Below are 19250 nucleotides of genomic sequence, written 5' to 3'. Positions count from 1 at the left end.
ATCTGTCAATATTTTTGACACACACACTCACATGTAATTTATCAGTTAATATAAATATAACCATAGATTAAAATTTAAAATTCAAATTCAAAACTAAAAAAAAATAAAAGTTAATAAAAACCAGTAACAAAGTCAAAATATAACACTAAAATAATCAATACACATTTTCATTTTGTACTGCACTATTCCGATTTCGTACTACACTAATAGTGTCGTACTGCACACTATTTTAGGCCGTGGCTTAAATAATACATAATACCTACATAAGTAGCAGGTACATAATATACTGTAGAATCAAATATATTAACTTTTCGGGAAAATGTGAAACGGGTTTGTCGACCGTTTAGTAAAATATTTATAATTCCAATTAAGATATTGAATTTTTTGTATGTGCCATTGGCCAATTAATGTTACGTTATATTATAATTATTGTGTACTGCAGAGATAAATAACACTATTCACGCATAATTTATTTATATTTTTTTTCTCTAAATATATTATAGCTTACATTATATAGATAAAGAAATGTATCTACTCCTTTAAGCCTGGGCTTGTGACGGAGAAGAGAGCTTACAATTGTATATTATAGTATTGCTTAAAATGAAAATCAAATAAAATAGGATTTTTTTTACATGAAAGAAAGGCACGGCTTTCTACAAGCATAAATATAAAATATACAATATAAATAAATGAGATTGACATTACAAGAAAAAATAATAAAATATATAAATATAAACAAGTATATGCAAAAAACAGATGTCAAGTTCTTATAACTTTTCCAGTTATTGTTATATTTTTAATATTAATATTAATTAACAACACTTAAATAAAATTAAAATAAATTAAAAACAAAACTCACCGAAATACGGACTCTAATTTTTATTAAGGAGTACCTATAATTATATCGGAAAATTGCCACCTATTATAGACTACTTTTTTTCCCATTATCTGTGTCATCTTAAATATTTTTTTTAAAATAGAGTTGGCATCTGGTTAAAATAGGTTGAACCTAAACATTGGCCGATGGATTTTTTCGTATAATTTACAGGTAAATTATAAGCTTTATGTTCTCTTAATTGTGAAATATCTGTCTTCTTAAGAGGGTTATTAATACATTTTTTATAGTAAATAAAATTGCAAATTTTTTGTAAAAGTATCTTATCGGGAGAACTCCTAAATTTGTGTAATTTATTTTTGATGAACCTACTAAAGATTGTTTGTAAGTCAAAAACTGCATTAGTTTATAGTATGAAAAATTGGGATCTAAAACACTACCCTGAGGGACAACATATTCGATAAAACTTCCATTGCTTTTAACATAATTTAATTTCACCATTTGTTATCTATAAGAGAGGTAACTTTTAAACCAGAGAATACTTTTGTTATTTAATCCAAAATTAGGTAAAATAATAATATATTATCATGTTGAATAGTATCGAAGGCCTATGCAAAATCTATGAAAACAGCAATCGTTTTGAAACCATTTTCTAGAGAATAATATAAAAATTGAGCTGCATTATATAAGGTATTTTCAGTGCTTAAGTCTTAAGTTTAAACTTTAAGACTGGTTCAAAATCCGTTTTGGTTTTTGGATAGAAAGTTATTTTTTTCGAGATAGGAAATCAACCTGGACTCGATTATTTTCTCTAATATTTTTAAGAAGTTAGTTAACAATGATATAGGTCAGAGGTCTATGGTTACTTAAAGTTTTACGGTCACCCCCCCCCCCCCTTAATAAAGGCATAATATTTGCAATTTTAAACTCTTCTGGGTAAATACTAGTTTGTGTACTCAAATTTATATATATGAAATGACTAGTCCTGAGTGATTCATCATCGCCAGAACTGTTGAAGCTATGAATATTAAATTTGGACAGTAGTTTTGTTTTGTAATGTAGACACCAATTAAGAAAGGATTTTTCAAAATTCAACCCCTACAGGGGTTAAAAGTGTTAAAATTGGTAAAAATGAAAAAAAATCACCTAGCCGGAACCACTGAAGCTATGAGTAAGAAATTTAGTCAGTATAGTTTATTTTATGATGTGAAAAAGCCTTAAGAAAAAATTTTTCAAAATTCAACCCTACGGTTAACATAGAAAAAGTTGGTAGACTGATGTCCTGATTGGTTGTTCATCATCGCCTAGCCAGAACCACTGGACGGATCTGACAGAAATTAGGCATACAGAGAGCTATTAATATGACTTTGCTTCCATATTCACAGCGGCCACAGCGAATTAAATCTAAAAGGAGTTAATTAATCACAATTTTTTTTCCCAGGCAACGCCGGGTTATTCAGCTAGTTAGGTATATGTACAAATGGATTAATAATAAATTCAGAAATATATTTTTAAATTTGAACTGCAATCTTATCATATCCGGTAGTAGTACCAATCATCTTTATAGTTTTGTTTAATTATTATTCTTAACTCAGATGCATCAACTATTTTAGGAAAACCTTATCAAAAGAACATTGAGTATTATCGTTAGGTACGCATATTTAAAACTAGATAAGACTTTTTATGAAAATGTTCAGCCAAATTTGGCCAAATATCCATGTCTGTGTTTACAGATCAGTTAGTCGTTCAGTCCGAAAACCAGTATAATCGTTAAAACACATCAACCATGATAATATTTTATACCGTTACTAGAATCGTATATGATTTTTTAGCATGAACAGGCTCGAAGTAAGTATGCATACTTATAATTGGAGTAGATCGTTGATGATAAACGCGTTACACAAAGTCGGTAGTCACCACTGATTTATACGTCCAAATGATTTCCATCCGTACACAAAATTTCTTTTATTTTATATTGCAATAAATCAATGCTCCGTATTATTATTTTTTATTAAATAAATCAACCCAGGTATACTATAAGGGATGTATGAAAAATAGAACAATTAATATAAATTAAATATTAATATTGTACTTTGTACATAAATCAAATTTATAACTCAATTTTAAATTATAATTATAATTATATTCTGTAATATTATTTTATTAGATTTACCAGTTAAGACAAGAGCTTTTCAGATATATTCCAGATGAAAACTTATATTTTAAATCTATTTTGAATATAACAAAGTTTATAAACTTTAAATACTGGACAAATTACCATAGATTCAAACTTCTTATTAAAGATTAAATGTTTAAAAGTTTCAAACAATCTATAAATAAATACATATTTTCTAATATATTAATATTGAATTTATGACGCATATTCTAACCAGCCGTTTTCTTTGTATAACGTCTATATTATCCCCATTTGTACCTAACCTATTTAAATAATTTTTTTTTAAAGCGTTAAAATAATATACGACTGTATGAGTAAACAAAAAATGTTTTAAAAATAATAAGAATACTTGATTGATAATTAATAATTATTCTACAAGCTACCATTACAATGTATTAAAATTCTGACTTAACATAAACACAACTCAAAATTAACTTTACAAAATTCACTTATGTTTTTTTTTTTGTGTATGAAATGGATTTTTTTTTATTAAGCCACTTATTATTTTTGATTTTTAACATTTCATTAATTTAAATTGTAAGATACCTACATACAATGTATTACATTTTTTTTTAGTTTTATATATTATTTAGCTACCCCTCTTCACTATATTACAGTCATAAATATATAATGTTGAATGAATAATATGGTAGGTAGCTATAAATGTTTAATTTTTTTTTTTTTGTGAAAAAAGAGTGCCATGCAAAAATGCACAGGGACAGGGTGATGATACAATATTTTCCCTATCTTCTTACCCTTCAACGCTTTGCTTGTAGTTTTGTTATTAACTAAATATTGAATTTTGATGTATGGTATAGGTACCTAGGTTACAGACAAATATTCAATAATTTAAAACAAATTCATGGTTCTATATAAAACACAACCAATGATAAATTTTTATTGTTGTAGGTAAATACCTAAAATGTTTTTTAATCATATTCAGTAGATACAAATGTTAAAATGATCGTACCTAAGACATAAAATACATCTGCATGCCATGTCACTGGTAACTGGTTACTATAATATTATAAGAAATGTACCTAATAATAATAATAATAATAATAATAATATTAGACGTTTACAATAAATAAACATTTACATGAAGATTTTTGTCAAAAAAATAATATTATATTTTATATTTATAAGTACATCATAATATAGCTACACACTATACATTGCAAATAGTTATTATATAACGGACTTCATGAGTGTAATCATGAGTATCATTATGTAATACTTTTATCAAATCAAAATAATATATGCCTATAGTTGTAACATTAGTTGCCAACCAAACAGCACTTCAGTAAACATCATCGTAAGTCCGACGGACTGTTGAATGTTTTAACACTGAAGGTAATTGGAATAATAATTTTTGAAAAAATATATATATTCGCTTTATTTATATTATAAGGGGGTGGGGGGATACTTGGTGAATCACCGTGTATTATAGAATAAAAAATATGTAGAAAAATATATTGAAATAAAGTGTATTACAAGATTAATTTTTTACGAATAATTCACCCTGTATAATTTATTTTTGTTCTATAACCAAAATTAAACAAAATATGTGACTGCTCGATGAAGAAAACAATTTTAATATTATTCAAACCCTTAAAATTGGCAATTAAAAAGTTTTTAAACTGACGTTTAACCCTTACACGATATCATTTATACGGATTTTGTTATAAGAAGATTAAATCGAATAAATAAAAACACACATCACAATGTTTGCACGGTACTTAAAATATGCGTATAAAACTATTTTCGTTTTAATTAAAAGAACTTTTTCAAAGTTTGGATTTAAATTTTATTTTTCATCACGTTCTATACATTCTTTATATCACAATCTAATGTATTGTTTAGCCATCATATTATGTCCATGTACGGACCTTTGAGTAACGCTAAACAGTTGATTTGGAATGATTTACCAATGGTTTCAGTATTTTCTGGGATATGTAGTCACAATAGTTTATCACTTTAGACTTCCCTTCTTGGAACATATCTTCCGGATCTTCCACGCAGCTGTCTTTTATCACATTTTTCATAACCATTATTTTTAGCAAGTTTTTTGCCATGATCACGCAATCTGAGTTCCAGTGAGTTCGTTTCACCTATAAAACGGATTTATAATGTTTCAGTACTATCAGTAGAAGTATAAATTAAATGTTAATAATGTGTATAAATAATAATGTGAGTATACAGTGAGCCTTAGTGCCTATTTATTCGTATTTATACGATTAACTGTTGTACGAATTTTTAATTATTCTATTGAAACGAAAAAGGTAGGTGAGTGATTAAATTCATATAATATAAAAATCACTTAATACATTTTTTTATGTTTTTTATTTTGCATAAAGAGTTTAATTTAAACTAGATATTTAATGACAGTTGATCCCTATGAAAAAAATTGACTCTGCGTATAAATAAGTATATAAAATGAGAATTGACATAATGTCTATTTTAAAACAGTCGATCATGTACCCATATTAATATGATTGATATTATTTTGTTCCTGAAATCAGTTTTCAAAAACACAAATTTGATGATTGAAAAACACATAAATTACCTACATATAATGAAACATTACCAAATCATTACGAGCAATCATTACTATACAGTGTGCTTTTTATACATACTCACTATAATACTATGCTTAAATTATGCATAATATATTCAAAATCTGATTTCTTGAATTTTCAAATACATCTGAAGACCATATTTTTGAATACTTGAAATATTTTGCACCTCTTAAGAAGTTAAGAATGATCCAACTTATGTTTTTCAAATAGGAATTCCATTTTACAATTTTAATTATTTATCAGATATTTTTTTTTTGAGAGTTTTTATGTACCTATCTAAATTCTAAATCAAAATTCAAGCGAGTAGTTTTTGAGTTATATAACTTTGTGTTCTACAAGGATTATATACCTATGACAATAGGTTAAGTAGATATGGGGACTAAGACAATTTGAAAAGTTAGTAATTACTATTGATCAATTAATATAGGTATATATATAAAAGTTAAAAATTTGTATTATAATTTATAAATATTGCATCTAATATTATTCAAGCTCAATTTTTGTAAAACCATTTTCAAGGATTATTATCCAAGAATAAACATTTTACTAACTCAGAAACTAAGTACTTATTAGAACTTTGATTTAGATACATCCACATTTTTAAGAAAATCATTCACTTAATGATTTGAGTAAAAAAGGGAGGTTCTCGTTTGAAAATAGAATTTTGTACTGCTACAGTCCACTCTTTAGGTAGTATTGAGAATATCAGAAGTTTTAAAATATGGTCTTTAGGTAGGTATAAAAATATAATAATCTAAAAATCAGAATTTGAATATATGTATATTATTAAAGGTAAAAATGAGTGTGAGTATGCTTGAAAAATCACCTTGTGTAGTATAACGTGAGATCATTCGTGCGTATCATGCGCATTGTTGAAATTGTACTAACACTGTTTGATATCAACATTAATTGGTCAAACCTTTTTCAAAGCGTTTACGACGACTCTGACGTCATCTTTTCTGCCTTGCCAGTATTTAATGTTTTCGTGCATAATTCGAATCCAAAAATTCATAGATTCCTCGGCCAGCTGAAAATCGTAGTCACTGAAAAATTTGGATATGTGGCAAACAACCGGTAACTGCAATTTAATCCAATTTTCCTTGTTGCACCATTCGTACAATTCGACCATTGTGCGCAGCAAAACAATGGTTTTCACGTTATGACTTTTCCAGATGTCCATGATGAATACCAACACTTTAGGAATCAACCCATCGTGTTGACTATCCAAAGCTCTTATACATTCGATTAACTTGGTCTTGAATGAATACAAATATTGGTGTTTGAGTAAACGTAACAGAACTCTAGACAGCTGTATGCAGTAACATAAAACAATAAAATGAATTTATTATTACACTAACGAGAAGTAAATTTCACAATAAACAATACATCATAATATTTTATTACATCACATTCATTACTATGTTCTAAACAATACATAAGGCCTGATTTGCTAATAAATTGCGTAGTAACATATAGGTAATATTATCACGAGTTTTCTATGATTTCACCAGATTTCAATTACTTTTTAGAAGCTGTGTATTCCTTAAACGAAATGATTGATCTTATTTTGGATATCTTGGAATTCAATATTGCATTAAATTTTGTAACCACAACAATAGGTCACGCAATGAGTCAAGTCTATAGTAGATCTATATGAATGTACACTGCATATTACATAATACTTCTGTTTTTAGGGGATGTAATATACCCAGGCAATTTATTATAAATACATTTTAAGAAATATTTTTTGAATACATTTATAAATATCAGTTCAGTGAATTTTAAAGGTGTTATTACGAAAACATATTATAGAAAAATTACTAAAATATGTTTTTAAAGCAATTGTAGAGCTTCAAAACTATTATTATCAATTCGAAAACAATAGAATTTTGGATAAAACGAAATTTGTTTTTGAATACAAAATGTAATATTTAATTTAGAAATAATAATTGTACATGTTTTAATATTTTTTTTAACAGTATTAACTTTATTATCTTGCATCATTCGTTAATTTCTAAAAACGTATATAATATATGCCATTGCCTTCAAAATATAGTTCACTTTAAATATAATGTAAGTTGTATTTTTCCCGTAAAACAACTATCTACTGCCCTATTAAATCATTTCAATAAGGTAGGTTAGGTTAAGTGATTTTATTTGATTTCATGACATTACATTGTGCATTTGATCCGTGCTTACAGTATAGATATCTGTCAGCGCTTGAACAAATGTCTTCTAAATATTATTATTGTTATATTAAACTATCAGGTGCTTTTTTTTTACATATTGATATATTATGCAATATAGACAAATGCAATATCAAACGTGTATTTTTCTTAACAAATTATTAAGTATAGGTATTTCAAACTAATTGTGATCAATCAATGTTTACAAAATTACAACCATTATTGAATAAGTTGGTGATCAAAATATTCAAATATTATTTAGGTTATCGAGTAGGCAGGTACTAATTAATTTTTTTATTTAAACATCAAAGTTTAGTGCTAAAATAGTTCAACAGATAATGCGATGATTTTTATTCATCAATTACATTAATTTTAAACTATAGTTGATAATTCTTATATTATATTATATTATAAAAATCAATGTTAATAGCAAAATAAAATGGTAAGTTGTAGTATTACCACGTCCCAGCAATGCCGATCAGCCACTCAAGTACCTACCCTACACCATGACACTGACTGTGATTAAATGGACACCAGGTGTCTATTTTTATAAATACAGTTAATAAATAAATTATCAACAAGCTGAATGAAAATACAATGATAATACCATCGATATTATTATTATGAAATAATAATGTTTACTATTTTTTATGTAAAAGTTTATCTTATGTGGGATATATAAAGGGCAATAATAATATTATATCTGCAGTATTTGTTTCCTATAATATATTATATTATACGTCTAATTAAATTTATATGAATAATTACATACATTTTAATTCTTAGGTAATTGTCTAAATGTGCATTCAATTATTTTTCTATTTTATCAATATTAATCTAAAGACCCTACATTTTTATATTCAACCTGGGTCCCGCAAGTCTTAAAAACAGCTTATATATTTTATAAACCATCCATGGAGTATAGTAAATAAATAAACAAGCATTCGCGGGAAAATGGATGAACGGGTGAATAAACAATAACTAACGATTAAGAGGTGTGTCACCAGACCTAATGCCAGAGTATTGTCTTCGTTTTACAAACGTAAACATGGCAAATTTGCTTTCAGCAGAACTTATTTTATGTTGTTAACTTTAATATTTGAGTGAATTGACCTATTTTCAAACATAAAGGTTATAACTAGAGCTCGGATTTCAATGGATTTGCATATTTTATCTTGATTGTCCGACACGAAATTATCTGTGCTACAAATGTGTTTCAAGTGCATACTATTCTAACGAATTGTTTGAATTTTTCCGGGATATTGAACTTTGTTATGTCATTTTTTTTAACGTTTTGGAGTATTTTATCATTTTTTTTCCTATTTCTGTGAATAAAACAAAATATTTAAAACAAATTCTTGATATTTAAGTATAAAAATGTGTAAAACATTATCTTTCTATTATTATATATCGTTATCTAGTTTTAAATGCTTAGAATCACGACCAATATTCGATTACACCCAGATGTAAATTGTATTACGCTGGGCAACCAATTTTATTTTTATTCTATTTTAATATCAAAAATTAAACTATTTTAAGTAAATATTTTGGAAATTTTCGGTCATAAAGATATTATATAAATTCTGGATAACTGTGATGACTGTCATAACCTTTAGGGGCACTATAAATATTCTTTGTTTTTCTTCTTCAGAATCTTTTCTTATAGGCAATTGACACTACGGCTAGTACTCACTACTACAATCTTTGGGAGATCAAAAGAAATTAATTCCTAGAAGATTTTAAAAGCCTCAGCAAATCAATAAAAAAAATTAAGAAAAAAAATTGGAATTTTTATGTAAAACAATTTCGGTTTTTTTCTTGTACCCCAAAAACTGTAGATACTTAAAATTCTATTACTTCTCATACAATTAATTTTGGATAGGTATTTAAAATTACTATACTTCTCGGTACCTAAATTATCTGGAACCTGTTCCGAAATTATTTAGAACCGATAACATTATTTTTTTTAAACCTGAACCGAACCAGAACAGTTATTTTATTTTTGGAGAACTATAGTACCGGTGGAACCGATACGGATAAACTCAAAAGGTTCCAGTCCCTGAATTGTGTATGCTTATTAAAAATTGTATATCCCACCTGCAGGTTAGGTTGGGATATACAATTTGGCACCCACCTCTTGAATAATATGACCTAGGTACGCTACTGCGTGGGCTACGAGTACATACATTCGAACACATTTTTATAAACGAGTCACGTTTGTACATTTACGAGTCATTTTTATGACGCTAATTAAAAAAAAAAGACGCGTGAACCCACAGCCGCTCGGTTGAAAATGAAAATACCGTGAAAAACCCGTGCTAGGCACTGCGGCGGACGCGGGAAAACGGTCGGCGGTTAGGTCACCTTTTCGACGGCCGGCCGCGAGACTTCCGCGTAGACGACCGTGTCGGCGACGAGGTCGAGCAGCTCGTGGACGCCGTTGTGCCGCGGCGCGTAACCGTACGCGAAGTCGGCCAGCTCGTCGACGGCCGCGTCCAGCACGCCCGCCTGGGCCTGCGGGCACATCTCCCGCACGCGGATCATCGTGTCGCGGGCCGTCAGCCGCTCGTTCATGTCGGCCGCGTTGAGCCGGTGCGCCAGGCCGCCCGCGAACCGCCGTCCCATGTGCGGCCCGGCCTTGTCGCCGTCGAACGCCAGCCTGTCCACGAACGCCCGGAACGTCTGGTACGCCATGGCCGTCTGCTGGAACTCTAGTGCCACGGCCTCCGCGGCCGCGTGGTCCTCCGCGGTGCCACCGAAGCCGCCGCCGTCCACGCCGCCGCACTCGTCGTCGTCGGCCGCCATGTACGACGAGGGCGGCAGCGGCCGGAACACGTTGGACGCGAACATTTCGGCGACGGCCGCGTACACTTCGGCCGGATAGTCTGAAGACAGTAATTGATAACATATTATTATGATTATAATATGACCGAAGACCGTCAAAAAGACAAGTCGCCGGCAACAAAAATATATTTTGCCAACTCCGGTTAAACCGGTACTTACCTAATAGCCGAGTCAAGCCAAAGTTTGATGGGGACAATATTATACAGGGTGATTATTGTTAAGCATGCTCAACCCCGTTCTAATGCTTACATTTTGCGTTTGTTCAAATTCTGATTTTAAGAATCTTTAAGTACCTAAAGATCATGTATTCAAATTTCTAATATTTATTGTTCCACTTAAGAATAGTGTGGCGATACAAATCATTTATTGGATGATTTTTTTGAAAATGCTTATGTATCTAAATCAAAATTCTAATGAGTAGTTTCTGAGTCTTTAAAATGTTTATACAAAAGATAATTTTTTTTTTTTTTTTCTATATTTGTTTATTGTAACGACCTCAAGGTCTTTGACAATGCTTATCACAAGTGGGTAGTAGGGAGATCATGTGATCTATTTATCTATGTATATATCACTATATGCATGATACTACCCCCTATCTATTTAAAAGATAATAATCCTTAAAAAAGGTTTTAACATAATACAACTTAAATAATATTAGATGTAATACCTATTTATTATACTTGTATAAGTGTTACCAATCATATATATTAAGAGGTTAGTAATATTACTAACTTTTTCAAATTGTCCAAACCTCAATATCTATTTAATCCATTACTATAGACATATTATTCACAGTAAGTACACAAAGTTATTTAACTAAAAAACAACTCGCTCGAATTTTGATTTAGATTGATTTGATGTATACATCAAAATTTAAAAAAATATATATGTTTAATAATTTAAAAAAAAAACTTTTGAAAAGCAGGTTTTATCGTCTCAGGATCGTCCTTAAGTGGTACGAAAACCTCGAGAATTCGAAAATATGGTCATCAAATATATTTAAAAATTCAAAAAAAAAATAATTTGAATATACCTATAAATCATTTAAGCATAAAAATATGGCGGGCATGCTTAAAAAATCACCCCGTATAGATGACAAACAATACGAAATATGTCTAACTCTGAACATTTTGAGCTGATATTATGGTGAAAAATATTAACTCGCCTCGGTTAAAACTATGTTAGTTTTTATCTTTAATATCTACTATCTAACAGTTATCAAGCAATATTTTTAACTAGTTAATTGCTCATATCTTTGACAATAATATAATATAACGCTATTCAGACTAATATTGTTACACTGCATAGTTATACTACGATCGTCAACCAAACGGTATGCGATGCAAACAATATGGTTATTTTTTAGAACAGAGATATTGACATAACATTTTATCACTCTCCTCTCCACCTCACTCGACCATATTTCTCAAAAATATAATATTTTTTCTTATATATTTTATTTTTAGTTTCTTATAAAAGAAAATTAATAATAATAGTCGTCCTGCAGTGTTATAATATAAGTGTTGTATGTAGATATAACCGATATCATACAACCGTAAACATAAGTAAGCGTAACTTTAATAAACGTGATAACCAAAGTAATTCATTTATATGCAAAACCATTCGTTTAATTTTTACAGTAGACTCTTAATTACCTACTTGACTTATCGACTTCTATGAATATATTTATGAATGCATAAAACAGTTAAATGTGCACTCAAACGTTCCTGCCGGGTTAAACTTCAAAGATTTGTTTTCAAGCACTTGAATTGTAATTCGTATTATTTATTTATTTTTTGATTTTGTTTAGGGCGGCTAAGCGTTAAAAAGTTATTCACCCTGTTAAAAAAATCTTTGGATCACTAGACACATTTGCAACCTACCTCTTATAACATAAAAAGTCTGCAACCTATGCATATAACGACGAAAACCATCTGCACAATAGCTCGAGGAATCCACTTCCAAATAATAATAATTATTATAAAAATGTTTGTTGTGAATTAATTCATTAATGAAATTACTATGATTATTAATTTGTCTCACTAGAAAAACACAAAGCAAATTGATAAGTACAGTTTTACATTATTTGGATAAAATATTATTGTACTATTATAGGTATTATATAATTTATAAGTTATTAGTTCATTACTTAAAATTACGAATCCTTGATTATGAATGATTCATAAACAGATAAGGATCGGCCGAAGCATATTATTAAACATAATTTTCAAACCTAGAACGTACTAGGATCGAGATACACGCCAACCTTTTGGATCAAAAAAAGGTCCGAAAAGTATTTTAGTTCCTGTACCAGACAAAGCTGTGATAGTACCCTACTAAATACAACTTTCAAGATTAAAAATATATGTCATTAATTTTACAAGAATGAATAATATTTAAGTACCAAAATAAAAGTAGGTATACCTATTAATAATTATTATTAAAATAAAAAATAAAGTATTTTAATAATTATAGAAAAACCTACATTTGTTTTTTTAATTTAGATAGTCAGTACTTTAAACCTAGCTTTTCAGGTTGAAATTTTATAGAAATGTTTTTCATATGATTTTAAATCTCTATATTATTATTATTATTATTATTATTATTTAGTTATACGTTTCCGTATCGATAACTTGATTACAATAATTGTTTGAATTCCATTATTACACAACGTAAATCATTCACTTTTTTCGGTAACTAATACGTATATACACAGCACAAAAATTACTATTACAGGGTGAAAAATAAGCGAACGTACAACCGATCGCTGACCAAAGAGGTTAACAACTATAGACAATTCGCTTTTAGAGTACTTAAACTATTATATTGCGTCTAACTCGTACCCAATATCGTACAGCACGCAATCGATACTCATCATTAGTTTATAACTATAGTTACATATTATTGACATTTATCTCTAATACTATCAATAGAAATGATAAGTGTAGAGGCGGGTGTCGATGATTGTCGCAAACTGGAGGATCACTTTAAAGGGAACAATAGATATTAAATAATGCGTCTAATATAGACTAATAACTGAATACTTTTGCAATATACACGTCCTACGTGGGCGACAGAAATTAAACGTTAAAGTCAATGTAAGCAACAACAAGTTTGAGAAAATTTAGCCAAGCAAAGTCGAGAATGTGTTATGTATTATGATTTATTTTCCTTAAAGAAAATCCTACTTGGCCATGTCACAGGGGACACCACTTTTGGTCTGATTTTAAATGAGACCCTCGAATAAGGGAGTTGTCGTTTTTTCATCGCATGTCGTTTAGACCTGTCCACACTTCGAATAAGAATGACCCATTGTCCGCGATCATCTATTGTGAATATTTGGTCTACTTATGACTGGATAAGTTTTAAATGACCGCCATCCAGGTCGCTGAGCCCTCATTCATCCCGAGAGATCTCTGAGTGGGGTACTACTTATTCCACAGAGACAGCTAGTGTTGTACATTATTATTGTTTTGAAAGCAATCACCGTCGCATTCGAAAACGATTCCGAACAGATATCGCCATATCGGTTTACCGTATAATGGTGTTTATACGACATTTTTCGAACATTAAGTGGTCATAAAAAAAATATATATAATATATTAAAATGTTTTTTAAAAATAAATAATACGATTATACGATACGAATATCCGTATATGCGTTGGTACCTATATATTCAGACATTATCCATAGTTATAATTTTTCTCAAAATATATTCAATAGTCGTTCTAAAACGAAAAGGTCGCTCGTGATCGCTCAGTACTGGCGTCGCACGGGACTTTCGAGAAGGAGATACAATCAATCAAAGTTTGAGAATATAAATTTCTCGCCAACGATGTTGAATGCAGCTTAAAGATGTATATTTATATTTATATTTATACACCTATGCACATCTTTTGAAACATTTGTTTAGTACTTTATTTACAAAAAGGTTGCTGTTTACACTCCATGAAGAATTCGAATGTTTCTGAAAAACCTAATCGGTATTCAAATTTGTTTGCATAATAAGGATTGATTACCTACTCGGAAAGGTAACTTTGAAATTGCCAGAGCTGTATATTATGGATCAGAATTCAAATCCTATACATTTATTGTTGAACAAGACTTTTTCATTATATGTTAAAGTGTGTTGTTAGATTTTTTTAACATATGAAAATGTCTGTGCGTTTTTAAATTTTTCGATTTCCTTAACAGTATTTGACCTACAGGTTTTTCATTGATTAGTATAACTTATATCAGTAGTTATGTCATATCCATAGCATAATTAAATCATTTAATAAAATATGGTGGTTCATTTTTGATTACTAATTAATAATTATAATCAAATGACTTATAAATAAAATCAACCAAATCAAGAAAATTGTATTTAGTTGATACTTTAGACTTTTAGAGAATCAAAATATGGAAAGCCCCTGAAGTTTTTAAAATATAACAGAAAAAAAAAACAAACAACAGTAAAAAAAAATCGAATATTTATACAACGCCAGTTTTGACATTATACAGTTTGTTTTTATATATTGTAATTAATAAAGAAATAACCATAATGTCTTGAATTTTCACAAATTAATATTTAAGCCACAATTTTTGAGTCATCACATCATTTTTAAAAAATTGTGGGTTTATTTTTAAGCTATTTATAGATGGTAATCAGATGGGGTATATTATAGAATTATTTTTTAAATGCATTTGAAGTGTAAAATTAAATAAATTGAGAAAAATCAAGAATATTGCAAACTATTTTGTACCTACCTATGTTGTAGGTAGTTAAAAGTTCATAAATACTATTTAAATGCTTAAGAATTGACGATTGAATAAAAGATTGAATTCATTTTTTAAAGGTCTGGAGTTCAAATTTTGACGATACTAGTTATTTAAAACGTAAAATGACGATTTTTCCTTAAAAAATTAAAACATTTCACTGCTTAAATCACAACTTTCTACACACAATGATATTTTCAAACATTTAGATTAATTTTAAATAGAGATGTGTTGGTTTAAATCTATTCAAACGAAAGCCTAGTTACCATATGTCCAATATAATAACGCTCTCGTACATTATGAATATTTAATTTTTATTAGAAGTTGTCCATGGCATCTAAGGCCTTCAAATGTAACATAGTATTGGTTTTTCATGAAACTATGCCTGCACTATTAATAGTAATAAAAAAACGAAAAAAAAATATATTCAATTATTAAAATATAAAGTATATTATAAATTATTAAGTATCATATCATATCAGTATATTATGTTTGCCCGACGAGGTCTGTTCCTTTAAAAATTCTAATAATTTGATAATGTTTTTTGTTCCGTTGAGTATAGAGTAATTTGGTTGAGAATAGAGCTTTTGAAAGTGCTTGGAGATTATGGATAATTTTTAAGATACACACAGGTATATATTCATATATATATTAAAAAATAATAATGGATTATAAATTTTAAACGTTAACAAGAATATAAGTCGCATTACCGCTTTATTTTGTTTTTATAGCCAGTGCCCCAAAAGTTTCAAACACTTTTTTATCGATTGATTTATTATTGATTATTGATCGTTCACGTTGGATTTTCTTCGATATTGAAATCATAAGTTAAAGTTGTGTAGATAAAAAAATGTTTAGAAATAAGTGCTAGAACAGTGATTCCCAAGCTATTTTACTTTAAGCATTTAGAAGTTAGCGTCTAACAATAATAAAAGGTAGGACAAGTAAATTATACCAGTAATTAAAATAGTTCACCTTCATCATTATCACTATTCCACATTGCATACAATCCATTCAAATCAATAATTTTTTGTCTCAGTTGAATTTCATTATCAGCTGATAAAAATGCTGTACATTTCTTTATTAGTTTCACTAAAGCATTATTATTATTTTGGGGGTCTTTATGACCATCCAAACATGTATCAATATTCATATTTATGCTAATAAATGAAAATTTAAGTCATTAAACCTTGTAGATAATTTATAACGAAAAAAATAACTATGATTGTATATGTTTTTAAAATATTGATTAATACATAACAACAGTATGCCAGATAATTATTAAAAACCATGGAAAAAAATAAATTATACACAAATTTTGTTTTAATTATGAAAAGCAATATTGCTAATAATAACTTATAACTATGTTTCCACAGCTGAGTACGGTTCGTCTGTTCACGATCGTATGATATAATAAGTGCATATTTAGTCCCCGACTTCCTTCGACATAACGGCACCAGCCATATAACATTAATATCTGTTTCGATAAAATATATGCGACATGTTTTAATATCTTACCCTCCGTTGGGCATTTTAATATGGCGAATGGAAATTCTAATGCAATTTTTGATCTTATCAAATAGTATTTGATATATTAAAACAACTGTAAATCATTGAACACCGTCCTGCACTCGAAGACGTCATAATAATATTTGATTAACAATACACGCGGGCAAATCAATACAGTAACATGTGACATTGTATACAGCTGTAGGCCACTGACTGTTAAATAGCAAGCAATAAACAAATACGTGTTCAAAGCAACGTACGAGTACATTATTGACATGTTGAAAATTAGCTTTGGTGAAAGCCAAAGTCGAGCGAACCATCCAATGACATTTTCCCAAAAGCTTTTAGTGGTGAGTTATTTAAAGTATATCATCATAACTGTATAAAGAGTTTGGTTTCATCTCGTATATCACAAATATCTCGAGGTGGTATATTAGACAAGCTATAGCCATTTCTAAAGACTTAATGTATAAATATAAATACAAAATTTAAACAGTTTAACGTATAGAATACAGTATATTAAGTAATAACGTGGGTGCATAATATTATAAGGATGGATTTCTTTACTACGGTTTTTGTTTTGTCTAAAACTGTGAGTATAAGCGAGTATTTTTTAATTATGTATAATATTATATTAAATATTGTGTATAATACAGGGTGATTGTTTAAAAGTAAACACCAATTTTCTCTTGACGTCTATGGAAATACTTTTTTACATAATTTTAAGACGTTACAGAACAACATTTTAGAAAAAAAAAAAATGAATTTTTATTATTTTCTATCTTTATTATTTTGTAAAATGGTCTAATTTTTAATAACAGTTTAAGTATTTAAAGTTTCAATGAGTGGAGTAATATACCAACATTTTATGATTTACCCCAGGGCCACTCCACTCCACTTATATAAACTTTAAATACTTATAAGTTGATTTATTAATTAACTACTCGTTTAAATTCAATTTTTATAAATCTCAAAAAATATTCTGCTTTGAAATATGAATTAAAAAAATGTTTTCTTCCAAAATTTAAGAAACTTATAAAATGGTAAAAACATAATTATTTTTCAAAAGATTTTGGTTTTTAATGACATCAAACTAATTTGGCAAATAAAAATAATATTTCAATAAACATCAATAATTTTTAATAAGTAAGTACTTATCACTAAAAGAATCACTCTGTATATAATATTTCTTCCTAATTTATGCATTATTTAACCATATCGGTAATTACAGGTAACAACAGTATACAAAATCACATATGCTGGAATACAACAAAAGAAACACCTCATTTTCTTAACAATTATGGTCGTTATTCACTTATTAATGTGATGTGGTGTTCAGAACAACAATCATCATTCTTCAAATCTAGTTAGAATTACAAAGTTATCCATACATTTTCCTATATACGTGTAAATATTAATGCCACTCACTATTATTAGTTTTAAAATATTGAAATGTTTTCATAGTTTTAACAGTATTATATTCCTACTGTTTAAAACTGTTTTCTTGATTTTACATCGAACTATATCAACAAATAACAACAGACTATAATATTTTGTTTTATATTACTACCTATGTTTAGAGTGTAGAATAATAATTATTTACAACCATGGTAAGAAAGAAATATGACATAATTAAATTTTTTCTTTAAAGTAAAAAGTACACATTTGTTAAAAAAAACATTATTATTAATGGCTCAGATATTGGCTCAGAAATTTTAAGATTATTATTTAATCTTTATTTGTAATAGTTTATACACGTTTGTATAAATTGCAGTGTTTCCAGGATTTTATTAATTTTTATATTAATTACAACAAAGCAATCAAAATCTATTTTGTTTTTAAGCAAGAATACTTCAATTTATAAATTTTTTATTTGAGGAAACTACCATAAAAATGTTAATCTTTAGTATAACTATAAAATATGAAACAATACATTCTTAAGTCAAACTAATCCTTCTGCTTAAAAATGTAAATGATTCAAAATAAGATAATAGAATGTTCAATATCTGTATAGGAATAAAATAATTTTTTTTATTCAATATTCATTTAATACATTTTATTAAGAAAAATCCCGGTGCATTATACGATTTAAATATCAGAACAAATATAAATATTTCTGATTATAATATAGTATAAAGTTTAAATTTATAAATCGCCATATTAAAATGTGTTATATTACCGGTATAGAAAGATTTTCTATAGTTCATAATTATTGTGCTCTTAGCTTTTAGATTTAGGAATTTAAACCTTTAAGTTTTTTATGTTTCATCTAAAATATCGTATCTTGCTTATCTAACATAAAATAGTCAGGTCACGTAGTGATTGTTGATTTTCGATAGAATAGTTTCAAAAAATCAAGGTGG

At 28.3% G+C, this 19250-nt stretch overlaps 1 protein-coding gene across 1 annotated transcript; it reads right to left on the bottom strand.

The window, feature by feature from the left end:
• Positions 1-4583: 4583 nt before the first annotated feature.
• LOC100573540 (serine/threonine-protein phosphatase 2A 56 kDa regulatory subunit gamma isoform-like) lies at positions 4584-16595 on the bottom strand. The gene is made up of 4 exons (XM_003245090.4): positions 16354-16595; positions 10141-10661; positions 6510-6899; positions 4584-5122 (listed from the first exon to the last, which is right to left on the bottom strand). Exons 1-4 carry the CDS (start codon positions 16529-16531, stop codon positions 4913-4915), a joined length of 1299 nt encoding a protein of 432 aa, XP_003245138.1. The 5' UTR covers positions 16532-16595; the 3' UTR covers positions 4584-4912.
• Positions 16596-19250: the final 2655 nt, after the last annotated feature.

This window comes from Acyrthosiphon pisum, chromosome X (assembly GCF_005508785.2).
Source record: "Acyrthosiphon pisum isolate AL4f chromosome X, pea_aphid_22Mar2018_4r6ur, whole genome shotgun sequence".
Taxonomy (NCBI): domain Eukaryota; kingdom Metazoa; phylum Arthropoda; class Insecta; order Hemiptera; family Aphididae; genus Acyrthosiphon; species Acyrthosiphon pisum.
The sequence above is the reverse complement of the archived record's forward strand: the minus strand, read 5'-3'. Positions and strand labels throughout refer to the sequence as shown.

What these genes read in the sequence shown, in the direction of transcription:
- LOC100573540 (XM_003245090.4), bottom strand. Translation starts at nt 16,531, where the DNA reads ATGAATATTGATACATGTTTGGATGGTCATAAAGACCCCCAAAATAAT. An exon ending in GAATAGTGATAATGATGAAG is followed by an intron (nt 10,662 to 16,353) that starts GTGAACTATTTT and finishes TACTGTCTTCAG; the next exon opens with ACTATCCGGCCGAAGTGTAC. An exon ending in TCGTAAACGCTTTGAAAAAG is followed by an intron (nt 5,123 to 6,509) that starts GTTTGACCAATT and finishes TCCGTTTTATAG; the next exon opens with GTGAAACGAACTCACTGGAA.